Source organism: Ischnura elegans, chromosome 4 (assembly GCF_921293095.1).
Source record: "Ischnura elegans chromosome 4, ioIscEleg1.1, whole genome shotgun sequence".
NCBI lineage: Eukaryota > Metazoa > Arthropoda > Insecta > Odonata > Coenagrionidae > Ischnura > Ischnura elegans.
In genome coordinates this window covers 137,640,822-137,665,166 of record NC_060249.1, presented here as the reverse complement: position 1 = coordinate 137,665,166, position 24,345 = coordinate 137,640,822, and the positions used below count along the sequence as shown (strand labels likewise).

The 24,345-nt window shown below is 40.9% G+C and overlaps 1 protein-coding gene across 1 annotated transcript in view; it reads right to left on the bottom strand.

Moving 5' to 3' along the window:
• LOC124158268 (Golgi reassembly-stacking protein 1-like) overlaps positions 1–24,345 on the bottom strand; it is an 87,397-nt gene that overhangs the window by 32,080 nt on the left and 30,972 nt on the right. The window contains exons 5-6 of the mRNA XM_046533463.1: positions 18,398–18,524; positions 16,637–16,847 (exon numbers count right to left, since the gene is read on the bottom strand). Coding sequence (XP_046389419.1) covers positions 16,637–16,847; positions 18,398–18,524 — 338 coding nt within the window. The remainder of the gene's footprint in view (positions 1–16,636; positions 16,848–18,397; positions 18,525–24,345) is intronic.

Here is a 24,345-nt window from a genome sequence, read left to right as displayed (position 1 = left end):
TGCCGATGACTCCACAAGAACAACACTAAGAAGAATTTACGCATGCATTCAAATGCACGCGACGTTGGCTTTTCCCAGAGTGACACTCGGGTCACGAGATGGACATTACACGAGGGGCAGCTTCTTGGAGGGCAAATGCAAGGGGAGTCTAGCGCTGTGTGTCCTATGGAGAGAATGTACCTCTGCGCTCTGTGAATTAAAGGTGTGAAACCAGACGTCCGCCTTGTCACCTCAGTCTGCCTTCTCCAGACCCTTTCTCATGAGCTAGCACTTGCATCGTATTCGATATTCGAATTCGAGAAAAATGCTCTTCAACCCATCCGTAGACTTTAATACGTCCCTATAAATGTACAGTACAATCTTTACAATCTGCCCTCGCAATAATCCGGCATGCAGGGCTTCCTTCCTTTCCTTGCGCAACTATAATTTCATCAGTTTTAAATAAAATATAATTTGGCAAGAATTTGTTTTATTAGTATGTGCGTAGGAGCTCATAATAGGGAAGTTTCCTTCATCAAAGAAAACTAAATGCATTGACCATGATTCCTTACCCACCATTAATGAATTCAGAATATACAAATTATTTGGTTTTAGAAATCCCAGTTCAGACGAATGGCAATGGTCAATTTTATCCTCATTTGAAAAAGGCCAGATTGGCGCCCATGCAATACCACTCCACGTGACGTCACAGGGACCTTGTTTCTATACGATTAGATAAGAATTTTGCATCGTCTGAGATTACCAATGCATGCATGAGGCACAGAGCTCAGGGAAACATCTCTTAATAATCACCCATTAAAAAGTGGCTAAGGTCGGAAAGTTTTATTCGTTTGATCTTAGACCATTTAAGTAAGTAGACCTGCCGTTCGGACGGAACGCTGTGGCCAACATCGCACCGCGGGGAAGTGAGTGGGATGAGGGATCGTGACGTCACGGTTCGGACTGCGGATGATATTCCGTATGCGCACTTGAGATATTTTAACGCTCATACGCTGCAAAGTCGCTGAAAAGTGACGATATTGGGCACGCAAAATGATTATACACTTAATAAACATATTTTTACGATGAACTAAGGCATTTTATAGCCTTGACTCAGCGCAAAAAGCTAAATAAATCAAGACGAAGCGATCGCATTAAATATATTTATTAAGAATGTAATTTTAATAACTTTGCATGGAGCAATATTCATGAAAACTGGCACACTTATGGGGAAAAGGCCTAAGTTTTTTTGAGTGTAAGCAATATTTTACAATTTTGACCTTTTGACCTCACAATGTGGGTCCAAACTTGAATTTGCCCTATGGGGTTTAAATGTTTAAAAAGTCGAGATAGAATGTCTGAATTTCATTGACCGAGATGTCAATTCTTAGGTTTTTGGACCAGAGAAACCCGAAAATAACACTTTTATTTACGAAAATTTAACCGTTGACCGTCAAAGTCATAAGGGAGGCAAAAAGAGTAGCATACCAACAAAGGTGTCGATCCATGGATTTTATAGGGCACCCAAGTCAATGGTATTGTCCAAATACCCATATTATTCACTAATCGACCTCCAAGGTTAATACGGAGGTCAAAGACCATAGAGGTAAACGTCTGGCCATCGTGACACCCAGGTTTCGAACCATATGTTTAGAAGGGTGCCAAAGTCGATTTTTCAGTTAATAGATCCGTATTGTTATTTTTTTTGACCACCGAGGTCTCAAAGGTCATAGAGTTAAATGTCTGGCCATCATGACAACCAACGTGTCAAACCATAGGTTTTGAAGGGTGCCAAAGTTGGTTACGCAGTTCATTCATCCGTACAACAATTTATTTTGACCACCGAAAGTCGTAATGTGGGTCAAAGGTCATAGAGATTTTAGCCGACCGCTTTGACTTTCTGACCGCTTTTGATTCAGATATTTTAAACTTCATTCACTACTAAGATTACCAATATTTTATCACCCTCAATAACTTCAATAGCATTTTTAAAAAAGGTGATTGATTGGTTTTAAACTCTAGCTAAATTTGAGGATTCTTTTTCAAAACTCTCTTCTACAACTGTAGGGCATTAAGCCTGATATAGAAAGTAGGAATTCATAGTGTGGTATAATTTAAAAATTCTATCTACAGCTGACGAAAGAGGTAACTAGTGCGTTTTACAGTAACCAAGTATTTTCTTATATATGCGACTTCCGCAGTTTCACAAAATTCTTTCAGTATTTGAAGACGCACAGTGTAATGTAAAAATAGAAATATATTTTAATGACAATATTTTTCATATCTATATCTATAACAGCAGCTGTTTGAAAGGCGTTATGTATCATGTGCGCTGCAAAACCGATTGTACATGCCTTTGATCTGAAGGAATGACTATTAAAAATAGCATGGGAAGACATCCTACTGCTAATGCTAGTTTCTTTTCTTCGTCTCCATAAATTGTTTTTACTAAAAATTTCTGTATTTTGGAGGAAGATGCAGCAGTATTTAAATATCTTTTATGCTCTTGCGTCTCCAAGTTCTTCGAAATATTATACTGCCGTGAAAAATAGAAAATTATCCGTTACATTTCACACATTGGACAGAGTAATTGCTTCTGGATTTTTTAATAAAATGCGATTTATTTCTTAGATGATCGTTGAATCTGCATCTTCTTTTCTTACGTATTGTGACAAGAATAAAAAAATTAAATTATGTCGTAAATTGTTTAAAAAAATTTAATTGAAAACTCTGTAAGTACATACGTACAACATTACATGAAAATATTTAATAAGTTATTCAATATATTAAATATAATTGATTGTTATAAAGCAAATTTATCTTTAAAATTATTTTAATCCAATCCTCTCTTTCTTTCTTATTATAAATATGTTAATAGGTATTATTTATCCCCAGAATTTTCCGTAGCGTACGTAAATCGTAGGTGTCACTTGCAAAGCCGGCGACCTTTTTCCACCATCGCAAAATATATATAACACGAGAGCTGTCTGCTAGGTAAAAAATTATGCATTTATGAAATAACTAAATTACTTACCTAAATAATATGAATGCTGATTTGTTGACATCCCTTTTTAGTAGCGCTAGCGTGCAGTTCAATTTGCGTCGCATAATTGACCGTTTAAAAATTACTATATGCGAAGGCGTTGCCGCGTTACTTCGTGGACGACCGGCAAATTCTTTACACCATGACCCTTTTCCTCTCTAAAATTCCCCCGTTTACAACTTTTGTGCAAGATTTCATGTTTTTATAACGATTTTCCGAATGATGCTAGATCGCTAACGAGATAAGAAAAAATCTGCGGAAGTTTACAAAGGGCTTTGTCTTCATTTTACTGCCACAATATTTTTTCGTCGCTGCCAATGACGAAAAATGCCACTGTTCATTAATTGTAAATTCACCAATCCAATCATGGCTGAGAGAATACTTCTCGTACATAACGCAATATATATTAGTACTTTTAATTGAAAAATCGTGAAGAAAATGGTCAAAATACCGCAGTGATACAGTGAATCCCCATTCGTTGCCATGCACTACGACGATGAGCGTCACAACCGTTACGTCACGCCCCTTTAAAAGTGGGTGGGGAAGGAAGGGAACGGAGGGGAGATGTTGGCCACACGGCGAGACATAGGTAGGGGTGGGGAATGGCGGGTCTAGTTCTTCTATGGTCTAAGCGTTTGATAAGGTATTAATAATCCTTATTTAAGCCAAGGGCTACCTGCTAGTAGGGTACTCTGCTACCTGCTAGCATCCTGCGTCGTATCAGCACTCAGAGCCTCGCCTCAAGGTCATCTCACTAGCGGCAGCGGGAAGCAGAACGACACCACATGGAGTTTTCCCAGCATTCATACTTAACCGTCGCGTTTTCACTTTTCATTTAATCACAAGAAATAGATATCCTCATATAAAAATCTAAAAGCCTGAAATATGTGCACCAGGAGTAATAATCTTTTGATTTAGGCATTTAAAAAAAATAATAGGTAAACACCCTATTAGCATGAAGTTCTTCGTAAGTCACAGCGGTGTTCATTCAGTTATCGAAATTTCCTCTTTCAGTACTATTTGAAAGAGGAAATTTTGATAAACTGCGGCGGTAATAGAGGCATAAGAGGGAGTAGAAAGAGTTCCGATCCTCTCTTAGCATACGCCATTGCTCTACTTTGCTTGTCATACGAACAATTTTATTTAAATGCTCTCGCAGGAGTATTGCAATAGAATTGCAGCCGTGGAAAATTTTAAGGCAAAACACGTCAGGCACATAGCATGAACCTTCCCAAGAGATTGGACAACAATCAGGGCAATCTGAGCGCCGTAGGATAATAACCACGTCATAGATTTAACGGAGCCACACTCGGCCCTCCATCAGCCAATGCCTCTGACGTTTTTTTTTCCTTTCCGATACCCCACAGGAAAATAGGAAAACATCAAGTTACAGGGGAACAACGGAAACGTGTTTCATCCCTACCCCGTCTCAGCAACTGACCTTGATCGATCTCCCAGTTTCTGGAGGCCAAATGCAAGGGGAGTCATCTACTGAGCCTGAGGATATCTCGATAGCTTTCAATAATTGCAAGACACGCACGAGGTACAAAAAAAGAAAGAAATCTAACGCGACGCATATCTGACAGAATTTAAGTTTTTTAAGCTCTCATTGTTTGACACAAAGATTTATAGTTACAACAAGGCTACTAATATTCAAAATAGTCCAAACAGCACACTTTCGGAAGAAGCAAGAGTAGCATAAGCGCATTCAAACAAGACAAGACAGACTGGTTACTTCAGGCAATGCAAACTGCGTACATCACATTGCTGCGCCTTCGCCCCTTCGCTTTGTAGGCAACAACGTCACATGCAATATCGGACGTGTTTGTCCCTTGCTCCTTCGCTCGTAGCTTCGAGGACGGTGGGATCGCGCTCCTTCCCCTCGACCTCTCCTTCAGTGCTCTTCACTTATAAGCATTTCTGATTTCTTATATCCACAATTTAGTCCAACAATGAGCACACCCTTCGAATTTTTTAAAGCGCAGATTTTGACACCAATGTAATTTTCAGTTGCAAAAATCCTCATATTAGCATCTGAAGATGATTTTTGAAAAATCACGTGCTCAGCGTAATGGAAATTGCTCAGCAAGACAGATCTTGACTACTAATCAGGTATGTCCTTCAAAACTATGCGTTTCTCTACGTTTGATAAGCGATTACTATATGCCGTATAAATGCCGTGGGATGCTTACTCGTGACAATAAATTTAGCGCGTGCTCCGGAGCGAAAAACCCCCGCGCGATCTTTTCAATGCCCACCTCTGAGATACCGACGTGACCGCGCAATGCTTACAAGAAAAGCAAACAGGAGCATTTTAAAAATACGTCACTAAGGGATAAACTCCCCTGCCTGCCGCTTGCTTTTGACCTAGGATTTCAGATGACTGACTCACACTGAAAACCAAGCCCACTCAGTTCCCCTTGGACTTGCGACCGGTGAAAGGGGAGGGGGGAAGATAAGAAGTTTGTGTAAGAGGTGCACCCTCATTTTCGGCAGCAATTTCTGGGAAAAAAGGTGCGCCTCTTACACGCGCTTATACGGTAACTCAAGTCCTCGTGTCCTGTCGTGCTGCCCCTTCAAGTGGACTTTTTTCTGGTGTGTGCCATACCGAAAAGAGTCTTATAATCTGTAAAAGACTGCAATAATTACTTTTCTAAAAATGGAAAGGAGAGCTATTAGAAAAAGAAATCCAAGACATTTGATAAACAAAGCGACTCAATTTCAACAGAGTGTGGGCGGGAGTTCTCCAGACGAATGACATGTGACTAGAGGTCCGTGAATTTCGCGAGATGCGATATCGCGAAATAACATGAAATGATACAAAATCGGTAAATGAAAACAAAATTTCGCATTCTTTGCAATGTTAAGTGGATTAGCGAAAAATATCACATCTAATGAGTCACAGTCTATTAAAGCCTAAACCTTCATTGTTTAATGCTGCCGACGTTCACTTGCTTCATCTCATTACGATTCCAAGGTCAACTGGCTCGTTAAGCCTCGCGCATAACGCATCCGCGTATTATCGCGCACCGTAGTGATTTCTCCACCAGAATTTGCCGTTCAATTTATCACAGCCTCTCTCTTCGATTTCGTTTAGTCAGAAAGCAGCCTCAATGTGGCACTGCCTGTATTTCACGCCGTAGAGGGCACACCACCGGGCCGAATTGAAATGGGCTCCGTGGTGACCATGGTGGCCATCAACAGCGCCATGCCATCAACTGCGTGATTCGATTCGTTTAAAGATATCCATTGACAAGTATGGTTATTTGAAAGCACGAAGCGCTAGCAATGGAGGAAGGGAAGGAAGGAACAGAAAGGATAGGAGGAGAGGGGGGTCTCCTTACTAGCGGATGGATCGTCGCATATTCGGCTCTGCACTGAACTACAATGCAAAAGAAATCATTTCGGCATTGGCCAAATGTAATATCTAATTCTTCTGGAGAGAAAGTGTCTCAATCTAGATGTTGCAGGATCGATTAATGGGAAATAACTTTTCAAGTTTCTTTGAATCCGATTATGTTTTATTACGTGTGATTCTTTCACTGCCTTTCCCGACCGATTGGCAACAGCTGTAATCAAAACTAAGCGATTTTGTTGTATCTAGCAGCTGTCCTACCTTCCCTCAACACCTGAGTGAGGGGTATCGAAAGGGAACCCACGTCATGAAACATTTCGGCCATTTGTAAGTTGTACAGTTCTATGGTTATACTGTAGCTACCCAGCACTCAGTTTGAAAACACCTTTGTGAGTGGTTGTGTTTTGAGGTTAGACTGTTTTTTTATCGTAGTTCCAGCTTTAAATATTGAACGAAGGATGGGAATTTTAAAATGCCAAACGCAAGTGATACTGTTCCTAACAGAGCAAGCGAATTCAGCTCATTAGGATTCAATGTGAAAGACAGAGTATTACTGTGCAAAGTTTGCGATAAAAGATTATAATTTGCAAGATGTGACACTTTGTTAAAGCACATCAGTAGCGATATACAAAAGCGAGCAAAAAAAAGGGGACACCTGCAAAACAACAGCTATCATTTGAACACACAGTCACTCAGTCAAAGAAAGCAAAGGAGGAGCTTGTTGTTGCTACTACAGAAGCATTTTTAAAGGCTTTATTTAGTGTAGAGAAACTTGACAATACAAAAATTCTGGAATGGCTCACGAAGTATACATATAAGAGGTAGAGGGATTTGCCGTTTGCCGATCGTATTCACCAAGACTACATATTTGAATAAGTACTCATGAAATGTGTATCGTAAAATAACAAAATGCCTATAATGTGGGAAAATTGTGGCATTTTAATAAAACCGCCAACATTTTCTATAACACCGAAATCACATGGTTTTAAAATGAATTTTAGCAAAAAATAAAACCACTTCCACGGACCTCTACATATGACCTTGAGTACAGGGGCACAGCAAGGAATTAAGGCCAGGGGAGGGGGGGATTTACGTGCAACTAATACCGGGGTGTGTGGGGGTTATAGAATACCCACCAGGATAAGCGGTAGGTGCGAGATAAACAAATTGCGGAATTTTGTTCATTTTGTGGTGCTCAGGGGGGGGTCAGGAAGGCTGACAATTTATTTAATTTATTTGGACGGCATCTACGTCCAAAACTAGTGTAAGAGATGGTGGAGATGTGTGCAATAAATTTCTTTGAAGTATTTGCACTTTCTCTTTTATCATGTCTTTACGGAACTTACTTTCTGAACATTCATCGCAGGGGTGCAGATAGGAATTAAGGCTGATGGGGGTTTAGGTGCAACTAATACCGGGGTGAGTGGGGGTTGTAGAACCACCAGGATAAGCGGTAGGTGCGAGGTTAATAAATTGCAGAATTTCAAAGATGTATGGTTCAAAATGGTGAGTTTTACAGCTTTCTGAGGGATATTATATTTTATTGATCCTTATACTATTCTATTAGTAATATAGAATATCTTGTTTATACATAGTAATATCCTTTCCCTTGGGCTACAACCTAGTCGCGGTGGAAAGGCTTGCACGTTCCTATGACCCCTAGAAGTGCACTGGCAGGATTAATTCTAAATTATTCCCAGTAGGGCCACCCATGCCAGATAGGTCGAATGGTAGGAGCCAGATGAAAGGTAGTCCACGTGATGCTGTGATGTGAAAAACACTGTTGGAATGGAAGTGGCAATCCCCATCAACTATCTCTTCCCTGAAAACATGGAGTACAACCAAATGAGTCACGGAATCTCATCGTCCGGGACCCATCCGCAAAGGGCAGGTGTCCGGCACGGCAGCGAGGTCGGCTTCGTCAACATGCGAAATCCTTGCAGAGACTTATCATCATCAGCAGCAATGAAGAGAGAAGAAAAGACGACCAAGAAGAAGATGGAGAAGAAGAAGTCGGCTATAAATGCAGGGACGTGGAATGTGAGGACAATGATGAGGGTGGGGAAGTTAGAAAATATCAAAAGAGAAATGGATAAAGGGAGGATAGATATCTTAGGATTATGCGAGGTGAGGTGGAGGGATGGGGGGGACTATTGGAGTGATGGGTATAGGCTATATATAGTGGATGGGAGCAAGGGGTAGCTTTAGTATTAAACGGGAAGATGGGTAAGCGTGCGGTAGGTATAGACCAGGTAAGCGAAAGGATTCTGGTGGTAGAAATTGAGGCACGGCCCACCAACCTTGTGGTGGTCCAGGTTTACATGCCCACTAGCAATCATAGGGAGGAAGAAGTAGACGAGGTGTATGAACAGCTCGAGGAAATAATTAGAGACACACCGGGTAAGAAAAATCTGGTAGTGATGGGGGACTGGAACGCTTCAGTCGGGGAAGGGAGAGATGGAAATGAAATAGCAGAATTTAGCAGGAGAAACAAATTATTCATCACAAACACGTGGTTCAATCATCATAAAGGGCGAAGAAACACATGGAAAAGTCCAGGGGATGTGGGGAGATATCAAATAGACTACATTATGGTAAGACAGAGGTTTAGGAACAGTGTGAAAAACTCGCGCAGCTTCCCAGCAGCTGATGCGGATTCAGACCACAACCTAGTGCTCATGAAGCACAACGTAAGATTCAAAAGACTTAAGAAAGTTAGGAAGGCAAAGAAATGGAATTTAGAAGCGCTGAAGGGGAGTATGAGGAGAGAATAACAGGAACTAGTGGACATTAGTATATGGGAGATTGAAAGTACGAAGACTGTTGAGGAAAGAAGGGATAATATTAAAACGGGAATAATCAAAGCGGCTGAGAAGTCAATTGGTTACGTTGACAGTAGAAGGATAAAGAAGCCGTGGATAACGGAGAACATGATAAGGGAAATGGAGGAGAGGAGGAAGTGGAAGAACGCGGACACAGAACAGGCCAAAAGAATGCATAGGGAACTAAATACAGTGGAACCTCGATCTGTCGTTTTTCAGGGGGATGGATGAAAAAAAGATGAATGCGGGAAAACGATCGATGCGGGATTGTTAGTCCGGGTTGCCTATGTCCCAGGATCCGCTGGATTTTTGCGAATTATGATATTCATTAATGGATTCAAACGAGATTTTAGCTGATTACAGGAATATTATTACTTTATCGAAACACTTAGGTCATTTTGTTGATTCGACTTATCTCTCTTTCAAATATCCTAAAGGAACGAGCCGCCTTGCTAAAAAATGTTTGCACTCCACTCGGAATTTTCACTGCTATTATGCATTTCTGTCTGATGTAAAAATTCTTATCCATCAAATGCCATTTCCAGTACACGTATTTATGAGAGAAATTTGCATGCGTGCCTCAAACAACTGATTTTGCCATCGCAGTGATTGGTTATGAGATGGATCAAGAAGGCCATTAATAGTTTATTATTTGAAATCTTCCTTTCAAGCAATTAAATTTTTAATATGATTGAGGCAATGTGGCGTTAATCGTTTGCGGCACGCCCACCTGATCCTCGGCTTCATCCCACCTCTTGTTTTCACCAGGGATCTTGCTCTACCCCCACCCCTGCCGTCATGTACTAGCGGACATACTGAGGCGTACTGTAATATTCACACATTTCTAGCCCGGATTCTTTTCTTCATCATCAATTATTTTCAGTACATCTTTTAAAGTTCTCACTTATGTCTTCGGAAGGGCCATGGTCCGAAGACAAATAAGAATAAAACTAATGAAACTGAAACCTGACTCCATTGAACCCACACGGAAAACACTTGCTAGTTTTAAGTCAATCCACCCCGGAAAGTACGGAACCACTCCTACGAGGTGAAGTTCGGCACTGATACTATCGCGTGCGGCATCGGCAGAGCTTACTGCAGAGGGTGAAGCATGACCATATGACTGCGCAATGAAATTTTTTATCCGATAGAGAAGGCAACTTACCCACTCATTTCTAACAATAAGTAGCGTAGCTCTAAATGAGCAGATGAATTCAGATTGCTAGTAGCGAGAAACAAAATATCCTGAGAATATTTCGCTTCCTTAGCACCTCAGACAAGTGAGACTTGTAGCATAACTCGTAAATTGTAACCAGATCCTGTAACCCTGTTTTCGAAAAAAATCCGCATCAACTGCCATGAAGCTCACTATCAGCTGCAAGGATATCGATATTTGCCGGAAATCACCATCATATTATTCCAACTATTTCCTTGCTTAAAATGGTTAAATAACGTTAGAAATAAGTCGTGTTTGGTATGAATCTTTCTTGAATTACGTGCACATCACTAATATCTCAATTTAATAAAAGTATAATACCAATTGCTGAAATTCATTTTTACACACCTTTCGGGCTAATCGGTGATTCATGCAGCAGTTGACCTCCAGAGGTGGGGATCTTTGAAGCGAGTCAGCTAAAAAAAAGTCAGCGGTCGAGAAAGGGGGAGGCGTGAAAAAGGTTTCTTTTGTTCTCGAGTAACTTGATACAGTAAACTCTTGATTTTACGAAGTCAGTGGGACCGGAAAATTGGCGCTTCGTAAAATCGAGTTTCGTAATTTCAAACCTTTTTCATAAGTCACGAAAAAATGTTCGCTTTTGTTTCTTCCGCCCTTTTTTGTCTTTAGTGGTCTTATTTAAATGTTTTCGGCGGTTATTCTCGATATTATTCCTAGTAAAGTCATTTTGTTATCGATATATGCTGTGAAAGATCGCTAAATAATTATACCACCATAAAATTCCCATTTCTCGTTCATACTTCAACATCAACGATCGCTTAAGAAATTCCCGACCAGTTTAGAAAACGTAATCAAATATTGAATTGCAAAGTTTATTATAAGAATTTAATGTTATAAATTTGTGGTTAGGAGCGAATAACAAATATTAAGTTAGCGTAAGATATATATATTTGTTTCCAGCACCCACGGAATTTTAGCGGCAGCCGTCCTAACCGCCATTTATGTCGCCCTCTATCGCTTAGTGACGAGAAAAAAAAAGAAAAACGAGGGCCTCCACCCGTTTCCAAAATAACCTTCGTAAGTTAATATTTCGAGTTACTCTGTATATTCAGTTGAATGTGCTATCTTTTCCATTGGTTATTTTTGTTGAGATTCAGATACGATTATAAATTACGTAGGATATGATTATCTTCTGGCGAATATTTGAAGTAAATTCTGTTCGAGTTCTTCGTCCGGATATATCCGCACAGTATACTGTGCTCAATCATCTTAGCAAATGTTGCTACGAAAGACTTCATTCTTCATTCGGACCATATTCTTCATACCGGGTGTGAAGTGCTATCTTCATATAGTATTTCTCTCTCCTTTTATGCCCACAGGAGCAAGGTTACAACCGGAAAACGACAGGAGAAACATTTTCCATTATCGGAGAAATAAAGAGAGAAATGTTATTATCCGCATTGATTGTTTTTCTACAAGATATGTTTCATCATTTCTCAACGTGTGTGAAGTATTGGTTCACTTGCGTGAATTCCCAAAAATGACACGCAAAAACCTGTACATTCATCTCATTTAGTTTTCGTGTCCCTTTCTCCGCCGTATTGAAAGTTATGCAAAGAATCATTGACGTAAAGAAAAGATTTTCTTAGCTTTAGCACTAAAAAATACTCGTGCCATAATCGTAAATAAATGTAGAGAGGAAAGAGCAAAGAAAATAATTTCAATCGAAACGTCAGCAGATAAGAAGAGAGACAATTGTAAGCGCGGCACCATTTCACCGATAGTGGAAGATACTTCTTCAGCCTCTCTCCGGTTAATAACTTACCCCCGTTGCAGGTAAAGATGAACCATGCCCTTCTCCACAATCGGGGAACGTGGGTGGGGTGAATAAGAGTGGGATAGGATTGCCTGAGGAAAGAAGTGGTCAGAATATGGTGTGGTGAAGGGGGCAGGAGAAAGATGGGTGGGGAAAGGGCCTTCAGCTCTGCCTCAGTTTACGTTTGAGGGGCTTATTTTTCTACGACGCACTCAAGCTCCGTCCTTAGGGGGGGAGTGAATGGGAAATGCTGGGGAAGGAGGGGTTTGGGATGCGTAAGATGGGTGTCAGCAAGATCAGCAGAAGGCCGCTGCCGCCGGAAGTAAACAAAGACTTGGAAAGAAAGATCTCTCGGCATGGGAAAACTGGGAGACGCGCGAGAAAAAAGCTCATGGTTAGAGTTAGAAGTGCATCTACATTACGAGTAGCCTGAAAAATAAGTTGGTGGTTAATGGAGCCCAATACTTAAGATATTTAAGTTGTTTACTCAGGAAGGCTATTATATACACGAAAAGATACTACTAAAAAATCTGTTATTTTTTTTCTTTTTGCCCTTCTCCATCGCCGCTTCCACCATGGTTTCTCACTTGCATAAATGGGAATGAAATTGGGGACCTAACTCGTTAGCCAGATCAAAATATCTTAATGTTTGGAGGGCAGCGTGTACTTCTTTTTTATTTGGTGAAATTACTTCACTTTCATCTTTGTCGTCACTGCTATTATGACTAGTCCCGGCCGCTGCTTCATCCGATGCATGTACCGGCATCCCATTGTCGCAAGCCTGGAGATCATTGTAAAGGGCAATATAATCGTTTGATGGTGCACGCAGTGCTCTTCCTGCTTTTTCCAAGAATTTTTCAAAATCATCTTTTAAGCCTCTAATATCCTCCGCAATTTTATCCCCTGCAGCTTCCTGAAGGTATAACGTAACGAATCAACCATAGCCGTGATATTATAGCGGTAGAATTTCTAGTAGGCTCGTTGTATCAATTACCAACCTCGAGAACATCCTCATGATAAGCTATCAAAGGGAATTCGGCCGATTTCCAGCAATTTGCGATTGTAGTGGAGGAAATAAAGTACGTCTATGAACCGTGTTTCTGTGATGAAAAATGACAATTTTATTAACTTGGCCATTTTAGCAAAGTTAACAAAATCGTTATTTCTCATCGCAGAAACACGGTTCAGAGACATACTTGAATGCCTTATTGGCAGGAGTGCGATGCAAACAATTATTTTTGATGATGGCATTGATTGATAGATTTTCAAAATGCAGTCAGAGCGGTCACTTTTGGGGAGATAGGCCCCATGCTCGGAGGGTCGAAGAGAGGGGCCAGCGAGGGTGAGCTCGTCGAGGAAAGGGTCCCGGATTAGGGACCCATCGAAGTGCTTCGGCGAAAAGTAGTCAAGTAGTCTTCGAAGTACGTTCACAGCAGCCTGCCTTGCAAACGCACCAGGTACGTTCACAGCAGTGCAAAGGGTTAATTGGGAGTGCACAAAATACCCCGCGCGACCTTCCTGACATGTTAAACTACGAAGTATTGTCGATGCGATGTTTACGAATAGGCAAGTAAATAGGGGCATTATGTCAGTCGCGATATTTTAATTAAGTCCTACTTCCCCTAAATTCCCACCGTGAGGTTTTAGGCAAACCCTTTCCCTCCAAAGTTGCACTATGATTTACGATTTCACACTTTTGATGAACCACAGTTGGTAGCGCTGATTTTTTTAGCTACTTACGCCGGCGTAACTAGTTTTGTTGACAAATATTTCACCTTAGTTCGTACAAACGAATGCCTTTCGCTCTTGGGGACCGATCCGAAGTTCGTAAATTCTAAACATTTCGTATAATCGAATAGCACCATGTATTTACCATAGGCTTTTCGCCGGGACCGCACCATCACTTATTATAATCGAAAACTTTGTAAAATCCTGCTTCGTATAATCGAGAGTTTACTGTATTTTCTTTCGAAGCTAAGGTCTTCGTAATACGATCCCAGCTCGAGCTGGGACCTTTTTTTATTTCGGAGAAGAAGAAAGCTTCAACCGGGGGGAGGCGAGTGCTGAATGGAGGGGAATACCGGATCTTGGGAAATGCGCTAATGTAACTATCCCACGGCACTCTGCTTCTCCCTATCGCATTCCAATCTCCTTGGGAAGATTCAAACTATGTGTCTGTTTTTATTAGCCATAAATAACACGTTGTAAACACTTTGTCTCATTTTTATCAAATGATGAATGAGGGAAAATTATTCGACGGGACCACGATCTTCAAACGATCAATGCAGGAAAATGATACTTCGGGGAACGATAGATGCGGGAAAAAATTACATTGTCTTTATGGAACTTAATTTGGGACCAGGAGCGGCGAACGATAAATGCGGGAAAACGATGAATGCGGGAACGATAAATCGGGGTTCCACTGTAATCGATTACGACATGAAACTAAGAGGGCAAGGGAGCCTCGGTGGAAAAGACAGTGTGAGGAAATGGAAAAGTTACAGAAGGATGGAGAGGTAGGCGCGTTATATGGCAAAGTTAAGTCGCTATCGGGAGGAAAAAGAGGGCCAACCATGCCTAAAATTAAGGCTAAAGATGGAAGGATACTAACCGAGCGAGAAGAGGTACAGAGCAGATGGAAGGAATACATGGAGGAACTCTATAAAGGAAGGAACAGACCGGAGAGATTGACTTTAAAGGATGAAAGTGAAGTGGAGGAGGATAATCTTGGGCCGGGGATATTAGATTCAGAATTAGAGAAAGCACTTTGTGATATAAAGGCCAGGAAAGCAAGAAGCGTGGACAATATCCCGTGTGAGCTTCTGACGAATCTAAGGAAGGAAGGTAAGAAAAGGTTTTTCGAACTAGTACGCAGGATCTATGAGGAGGGATGTTGGCCGGAGGATTTCGTGAAGACGGTTTGAATTCCACTACCGAAAAAGAAGAAAGCTGTGGAATGTGGAGATTACAGGACTATCAGCCTAATATCGCATGCGGCAAAAGTGGTGCTTAGGATATTGAACAGACGAATGGAGGCGAGGGCAAACAAGTAATTGGGCGAAGATCAGTTTGGTTTCAGATAAGGGAAGTCAACTCGTGATGCAATGAGGTCCCTCGTCGAGAGGAACCTAGAATATGAGCAGGACGTGTATGCCTGTTTGTGGATTTTGAAAAAGCTTTTGATAGAGTGAACTGGGTAAAGTTATTGGATATTCTCAAGAAAATAGGTGTAGATTGGAGGGATAGGCAACTGATTCGTAATCTATATATGGCCCAGACTGCGCAAGTGAGGATAGCGGACGGAGAATCTGGGTGAGCAAGAATGGGACGAGGAGTGAGGCAAGGCTGTCCTCTTTTGCCGCTGCTCTTTAATATGTATGCTGAAGAGATGGTGAGGGAAGCATGGGATGAATTAGAAGCAGGAATAAAAGTAGGAGGAATGATGTTCAAATCAGTGAGATTCGCAGATGATCAGGCGTTGATTAGCCAGTCAGTGAGGGGGCTTCAGGCCCTAGTGGATGCATTATACAACCGTTGCGAGAATATGGGATGAGGATTAATCACAAGAAAACTAAGGTTATGCAGTTTTGTACAGCATCACGAGCGAGGAATGTGAGACTTATGATAAAAGTGGGTGGTGAAAAACTTGAGCTGGTTGAGCATTTCAACTATTAAGGGAGTACATTAGAGGAAAACGGACACAGTAGTAGGACATTAGGAAGAGAATTGCATTAGCAAAAGAGGCGTTCATGAACAGAAAGGAGCTTCTGAGAGCATCATTAGGTAAGAGTTTAAAGAAAAGGTTAGTGAAGAGTTTGATCTTGAGTGTAACGCTCTACTGTGCGGAAACGTGGACATTAAGGAAAGACGACGAGAGAAGATTGGAGGCATTCGAGATGAGGGTACGGAGAAGAATGGAGAAGAAAAGGAACGACAAAGTGCTGTATATGGTTGGCGAGGAGAGGCATCTTTTAGATGAGGTACGGAGGAGACAGAAGGTATGGATGGGAGGGGTACTTAGTGAGGAGGGGATGTTGAAAATGGTGTTAGAGGGTAGAGTGTTAGGGAAAAGAGGGAGGGGAAGGAAAAGAATAGGATTTTTAGATGGATTGAAAGGGAGTAGGCCTTACTGTGAGTTACTTACTCCCAGATCACTTCTTTCTCCATGGAAACCTACCTTAATCGGCAGAATACTGTAATAATAATATAGAATATGTTATCCAATTAAGTAAAATGGATTAAACTTCAAAATTTCCCTGAGCTCTGGGGGGTTTTTATCCCCCTAAAACCCCCCTCGCTGCTTGAGTACGCAGTAATAAATACTTCTCCAAAAGTGCTCCAAATCTGTGAATCTAGTTTTTCGTAATGTGCTCATTTACATTCATGGCTAATTTTGTCCGCAAAGGGGCCATGACTCGTAAAACCAACACGGCGTTGTTGATCATACCTTTGGGATGGAATCAGATGCAGCTGGAGCCAATGGTGGGGAGACAGCTTGCGTGGGCGTCGCTGCAGCTGGCATCTGCGCCGGTTGTTCTTTGGGGGATGAAGTTGGAGGCGTGACAGCTGCCTTGACGACACGCGGTTTACCTCTGGCATCGTGGTTGTTGCGGATCGGGATGCGGTGAAGGTATCCGTAGCCAATACCGCAGCCAACACTACAAGGGAGAGAAAACAGAATTAGATTCATTCCACCACTCAATACAACAAAAAAACAACAGCAAATGTCTGGAGTTTTAATGCAACGTCTTCAGTTTTCCCAGTGAAGAATATGGATGAGGCCTTGCTGGGTTTCACATCGGTTACGTTGTCATACACTTTACAGTCAAAAGAATACAAGATTAATGACATTATTACAAAAGAATAGCCATGAGAAAAAATTCCCCTGGACCGGGAATCGAACCACAGACCTTTGGATTTCCGCGCCACTGCACAGACCGCTACGCTATCCAGGTTCCTTAATTCCCATGGCAATTATACCGAGGTTCACGGCACTAGGTGTTAGGTGATTGAGAACCAATAGTTAGGTTAAAGAACATGGATAACATAGTGGTTCGATTCCCGGTCCAGGGTAATTTTTTCTAATGGCTATTCTTGTGTAATAATGTCATTGTTCTCATATTCTTTTAACTGCAAAGTGTATGACAACGTAACCAATGTGAAATTATCTCATGCTATCCACACATAAGTACAATGCATTTAGAGCACTAGGTATTCCATAAATTATCAAGTTCAAAGAGAACCACCACGTACTACAGTTCAAAACAAGCACACTCATTTATCTCTACAGCTGTAAGTTGTTTCCATGCTGGCGAGCTATAGTCTAGGTAAAAAAAACAAGCCTCAATTCAGTTATCATTTTCTCCCTTATACTACTGAGATTTTCCTCCTTTCCAACATTTCTACATTGATCACCTACAGCAGAAAACACAGCCATATAACATGCATCGGAAAGAAGAACACAACCCATGATAATCACGAAATCAACACGAACGTAGACACAACCCTAAATCAGTCAGTGGGAGTTTATGAGTTTTGCCTAACTTCACAAATTTGAGGGCTGTAAAATCCAATGTATAAATATTGTTCTAATGTGACTGAGATTCGTGATGGCGAATATTTAATAACGCTTCTTCACAGAAAATAACTTTAAGGCTAGTTCACAGGTGATAGCTCATGAAACAACGTCATGAAACTTCGGTTTTTGGAATTATCGTATTATAAAATTATATGTGTATCATTATACCTATTTTGCCGCCTTAAATACATGAAATAAGACCGTGATCACCATTGTGCGGACGTCAGCTATTGAACTATAAGGTTCTAAATATGTCAGCTGCAGCTGCAATCCTTGTAAATTGAGGATAAACATGACTCGAAATAATTGTCGAGGCCTACCTCGCTTCAATATTTATTCCGTTTAGGGCGGCCTCGAAACAGCGACAATATGCTTCGTGGAATTGCAACTTACGGAAACGTGGAGGCTTGAACGTCGCCACCTCGACATTGTCGAGGATTCGACACAATCAAGGCCTTCATGAATAAGGCCCAGGGCAGGGATTATAGATTAAGTAACAACTTAAATTTCTTAATGACGTTCCTTTAACTATAGATTGGATCGGCTCCTACACCGGGACAAACGATTTGCTTCGTAAAAGCAAGACCTTTGTGATAAGGTTGTTAGCGAGAGTGCTGAATGTTCACTTACCTCCCCTCTCCGCCCCATCCCGAGTTGGGCGTGATTGTCACCTCACGGCAAGCGTCCTCCTGCGTGTTGTACACATACAGCTTCAACGCACGCCCCTCGTGAGCCTCAATCAGCGAGAACAAATCCTCTGCAACAAAGACAAACACATGTAACACTTTCTGAAACAGACGCAACCACTTTCCTAAGTATCTTGAGAAGTAAGGCCATTTTATGCTCTTAATACTTAGTCAATCTGTTACAACACATGTTTAATACAGCGATTTATTCCAATTCCAAATGCCGTTTTACAAGGAGCACGTAATAGGGAAATTGCATACTTTTTATAAACAGTATGCTGATATATTACAGTAAACACTTAGTACCGCAATATAATTTTTTCCGCTTAAAATTCAGTTTATACACTAGAAAATGACTCCCAAAAGTCTCCCGAGTTTTGCGGGCTAAAAAATACTGCCCCCACTAATCTTAGGCCGTGACGTCATAGTTCAATAGGAGTCCAAGATCCAAGCCCAGTAACTGCAGGTTTGGAAGAGCCATGTTGCATTTAAAGGAGAACATGGGTGAAATACGGAAAAATTACAAGTGGTGCATTGTTTCTCTGTGCAATAACACCCCAGAAAAAATTTTTGTCAGCATTTCCACCGAGCAAATTAGAAGAAAAGCCTCGATGCATGCCGTCTGTCGGGATGAGCGTTACGGAAAAATAAGAGTATAATAATCGGAATGATAACCCCGTGTGCTATGTAAGCGAAGATAACTTAAATATAAATAATATTTCCATATTTCATTGACTGAATAACTTGAAACTGAGATTTTTCGATAATTCGGCTGCCGTAGAATAAAAAATCAACTTCTCAACAAAAATCGAGATAGGTATTTCTCGATGGTTAAGATGGACTCAAATTATTTATGGCACTTGTTCAATTTCAGTTACGGAAGGACATAGAAAATTCTATGATGCTTAAAATCAAGGGATGGAATATGAAAATAAAGAGCAACGTTGATCCTCATGCATTGAGTGCCAGCCAAGAAGACAGCGTTTTCTTCTACTGTCGGCGTCAAAATGATGTGCCGCTGTACTTTGCAAATTTATATCCTGGCTTCACAGCATGCTATAATAATGAACTATACGTCATTCTAAAGGAAATTTTATCCTAAATTCTGATTTTATTACAAAAAAATTCAAAAATGTAGACGCGGCCAGTGCAATAAATGACTCCACGCACCGAAAAATTAGCCGTTTTTTTAACTTTATGAACTTTGCAACTCAACCAACGGAAAACAACTACGTCTACAGCATTCATCTTCATTTACACTCATCAGTGCGGATTAATAAAATGGCTTTTGGGTATTTTTAGAACTTATATTTTGTTATAAATTAATGAAAATATTTAAACATTATCTTGTCCCATAGTTTACCTCGAAAGATAAAGGAAGTTGTAGATGGAAAACGAATGGAATCCAGAGGTGGTCACATAAAATGAATCGCAGCATTCTTTGATTTTATTCTATGCCGTTGCTTGCTTTTCAGAAAAAGTTGAGTCACAAGAGGAATACTCCACGGCCCCTGATTTGGAAACTGTGGAGATAGAGGAAGACGTGTGGATCAGCAATTTCCATTTAGTTGGTTGTCAGGATAAACCAAGGATCCATTTAAAAGTTGTCAGGCCATCGTATAAAGATAGGATCCTGATGTGCACCACAGGGGAAATGGGGTGTTTGAGGGAAAGTCAAACCTAAAGTTGCCCGAAGAATTTGCAGTTCTATGTTGCTCTTTCCCCAGTTAAAACCAATTAGAAATTGTATTGGTTTGATATTTCCACCACGGGTTCCAGTGATAGCGTGAGTGCAGGTGATCACAGTCATCGTCAAAGGTCATTCTCTACGATTTCTGATACGGAATTTTTAAGTGACAACCAATCGCAATGACGATGAGCTCACCTTTAGAGTAGGTTTCAGATATATCGTGAGAGAAGCACCCAAAATGTATTAAAGACTCTGTTTGGAAAACATGCAGATTCTAATGCTAATTTAGGAAGTATTTACACCCATGTCTCGTATAGCGCAAGGGATGCGTTCCTTGGGGTCTTTGCGCTATACGAATTTGCGTTATACGAGAGCGTTTTAACATAGGGAAGATAGGGATGCGTTCCTGGTAGCATAGGTCTTGGGTATTGAATTTCCTCTAAAACATCTATATTCCCATAAAAAGCCTTAGAAAGCATTATTTCTATAAATATTTATAGTTTAAAACATCCTTAAAGATAGTATTCACGCATTCAAAGACTTTTATTCACGTTAAAAAAAATTCTTACGTGCTTTCGAAATTCCATCCTGTCGTGCGGGTGGGCTAACATCTGCTATCTCAGGGGATCGTAATGCGTTGCCGGCAGTTGATGATTTTTCAAACTAGTCTAAAAACAACTATTGTGTCACCCAGGCCCTTTTGTCGCTCATCGAAATGACAGGAAAATGCTACTTTAAATGCCATTCCATAGCTAGCGGAGTTTATGAATGATAAATCATTTTAATTTGAAGTCCTCCAAGTCATTAGCAGCTACGTGAAACAGTCTTTAAATGCCTTGAAACCTGACCCAGGTTTTCCTTCCCTGAAAATGAATGAACGAGAATGCATTCTTTTCCAAAAGAATATCGTCTCATCAACACTAAAAACTAGTTGAGGGGGAAAGAAGCCACTTTCACTCACAGCTTGGAGTTCATCAGAAAATGTTGTGGTGGCTGCGCTATCAACACTTGCAGATTCACCTGATATCGCCGCACTGAAAATACCTGCTTGCCGTTTAAATTCTGGAACCAACTGGAGCTTTCACTTAATGTCTCGGAGCGATTACCACTCTCGTCTTTTTGTACTGATTCACCATGAACTTTCCGTATGTGTAGACCGCTTGGTTGAAGTTGGTGCGGCTGAGGTCACTGATATTTTAGCTTCGTCTTTATTCAGAATAAGGCATCGTGAGTTTAAACTTCCGCGCAATATCGCTTTGACGCTCTCCATTTTCAAAGCAATTGACCTCTCTCAAGTCCTCTTCTAGGTTAATGGTTTTTCTTGATAAATTCTTGATTTTTCTACACGCATTCCTATTTTTTGCCATATTCTCTTGGTTTTTACTCTGACGTATGGCTCTATCTAAATCACCTTCTTCTGCTGAACTGTATTCCTGAGACGCAGAAGGGCTATGACTGCGGGGAGGGAACGAAGCCATTGTGTTTGAGACTCTATAGCGGACCCTTTTATGTGTTGATGCTATTCATGCGCAACTCGGTCACCGCTCCATTTCTTCCCCGTGAATACCGATGACCTTGAAGGCTTAAGCGTAGACTCTCTACCTGGAAGTCAATCGCCCGGTAACCTACGACGGCAAAAATACGTCTCAAACCGTATTGCTGAAAAAAAAACTCATTTCCACTAGCCCCACGCTTAATTAACGATCTAAATTATTTATTATCATTCTGTTAAGGAGACGAGATAAATCTTCGGTAGGCCGGCTATCTAGACCCAATGACGAGTAATACTTTTGGCAATTGCGCAGCAATGAATTTCGATTAATATATAAACAAAAAAGAAGATTTGAGGCAAGAAATAATATTAATATGCGTAAATTGATAGAAATTTCGTGTGTACTTAGCGCAAGTTCACGTTTTATCACGAGAGCGTTTAAGATTTTGATTAGGCTACACTGCGTTGCAATGTTTCCCCGAGGAACGAATTTGCGCTATATCGAAATTGCGCTAATCGAAATTGCGCTATACGAGACATGGGTGTATTTAAAAGTAACTTATTAACACCTGAAGACGTTGTGTTTATTATATTGATCGAAGGGCGATTAACCGATTCTTTCTGCAGAATAGGAAGTGGCTTCAGGGTTTTTAGTCACAAGATGGTAGATTGTGTTGGAAGTTCGTCTATATTATCGCTACTAAATTGAAACATTAATAGTCTGGCTTCCTCAGAGCTTCCTGTCGCCCTCCAGGCAAGGTATTTTTAATTTGAAAGTATCATCGAAAGCTTCGAGGTGGAAATAAATTCACCATAAGACTCTAACGGACTGCGAAAAGAATACACATTTCACATGAGTATACGCTTTCGCCAATATTACATGCAAGTCTCACTTTCTTATGAACTATAAAACATTTCAGATGCACATCAGCTACCTTTCCATTTCTCGGCATTGTCTTTCGGCGCCGAAGTCTACAGTTTCACTAAAATACCCTGGTATCATGATAGAATCAGTAACAGGAAGCTTCCTAGGATCAGCCTAAGAATAGCCATATTCCTTCATCTTTCCGCAATCTATCGCTTTCAATGAAGAAAAAATAGATCAAATAATATCCCTGAAGTCACAATGAACAACTCCGATACGTCTGCACTTCAATAAATGAATCATAACCACGCCGTCGCTTGTATTCAAGTATGCAACCTCTACTATGGCCGTGCCTCCTCATACTGAACTATGACGTCACTTTTCTACCAGCCAATCATCGGGCGTTTTCGATTCTCACGTGCATTTGAAAATTCTCGTGAGCTTTGATGCATTAAATATCGCTAACCACGTCATAAAATAATAAAAAAACTTTCACCGAGATATGCAAACATATATTTTTATATAATTTTGGGGCTATTGATTATATCTGAAATATATGCAAGTTCCCTATTGTTCAATCTTACGTACATACGGAGGCGTAATCAATATTTCGTCGTGTATAGCGGAGTATTGCTAGAATAAATGTGAGGATGCGTGGATGCGAGACATCAAATTAACCTCTACTCTAATCCCGAGCATGCATTCTTGCAATTTCAACAAACATTTTCAGTGCTAACCTGCAAAATGAAGTGCCCCATTTAAAACGACCTTTAAGAGAAAACGGCATTTCTTAACTTAGCCGCCATCATGAATATCATCTCACTTCCAGCACGCTTTTTGAACAGGCATCTACAATTTTTGTGCTCAGAGAGGTCAAAATAAGGGCTGTTGACCGATTGCAAAACAAAATACCTCTCGACATAAAACAGAGGAGCTTGAGTGGCTCTGGCCAGCCCAAACTGCCCCTGGTGATTATGGCCAGGGGCGGTCTGGCCAGGTCAGCCGATCGGCAATCGCCTTGGGCCCTGAGCTTAGTAGGCCCCCACAATGCGCTTGTCTCTCGTGAAGCCTATACGTAAGATGTAGTAAAAAATACAGTAAAACCTCACATTAACGAACTCTCGCTAAACGAAGAACTCCGTTCAACGAACAACTGCTATTGGACCGGCCAATTGCCTATGTAAACAGGGTAGTGAAAAACCCCAATGAACGAACTCCCCTATTATGAAACCGATTTTTGAAAACCGATTAAAAAGCACGCGAAGTGATTGGATAATACGCTCTTAGGCTTCCTAATTGTGGTCTCTGGCCCGCAATTTGCATTGCAGTTGAAGAAATCAGCACTGTTTAGAAGTGTGCGAAGGAAGAATGAAGATAACGCAAACAGACTCCCTTCAATTTCCGTGCCCCTAGGATGATGCAACATGCATATCACACCCGGGGAACGAACTCCCGATCAACAAAACGGCAAAATTTCGGTCCCTTGAGTTTCGTTTAAGAGATGTTTCACTGTACTCAGATTGCTTGAACCAAATATATTTTGCAATCATAACATTCTACGCACTCATTTCTTGTTTTATTTAAAACATACTGAGGGTATCAATATCATATAAAAATAAATTAAATAAAAGGTTGAGAAGATAGAAGAGACCCTGATGCTTTTCTGAAAGGACTACTCATAATGGTTATTTTTAGAGGTGTGTCGCTTCCGCTACACGGCTCCTGGTACTGTCGGTTCTTCGCTGAAATTTCTACCGCATCAAATACAGACAATGCTACATTGAGGCCCCTTTCAGACAAAATGACTTCTAGCCAGCTGCCGTTCACGTGATATTTAGGCGGTGT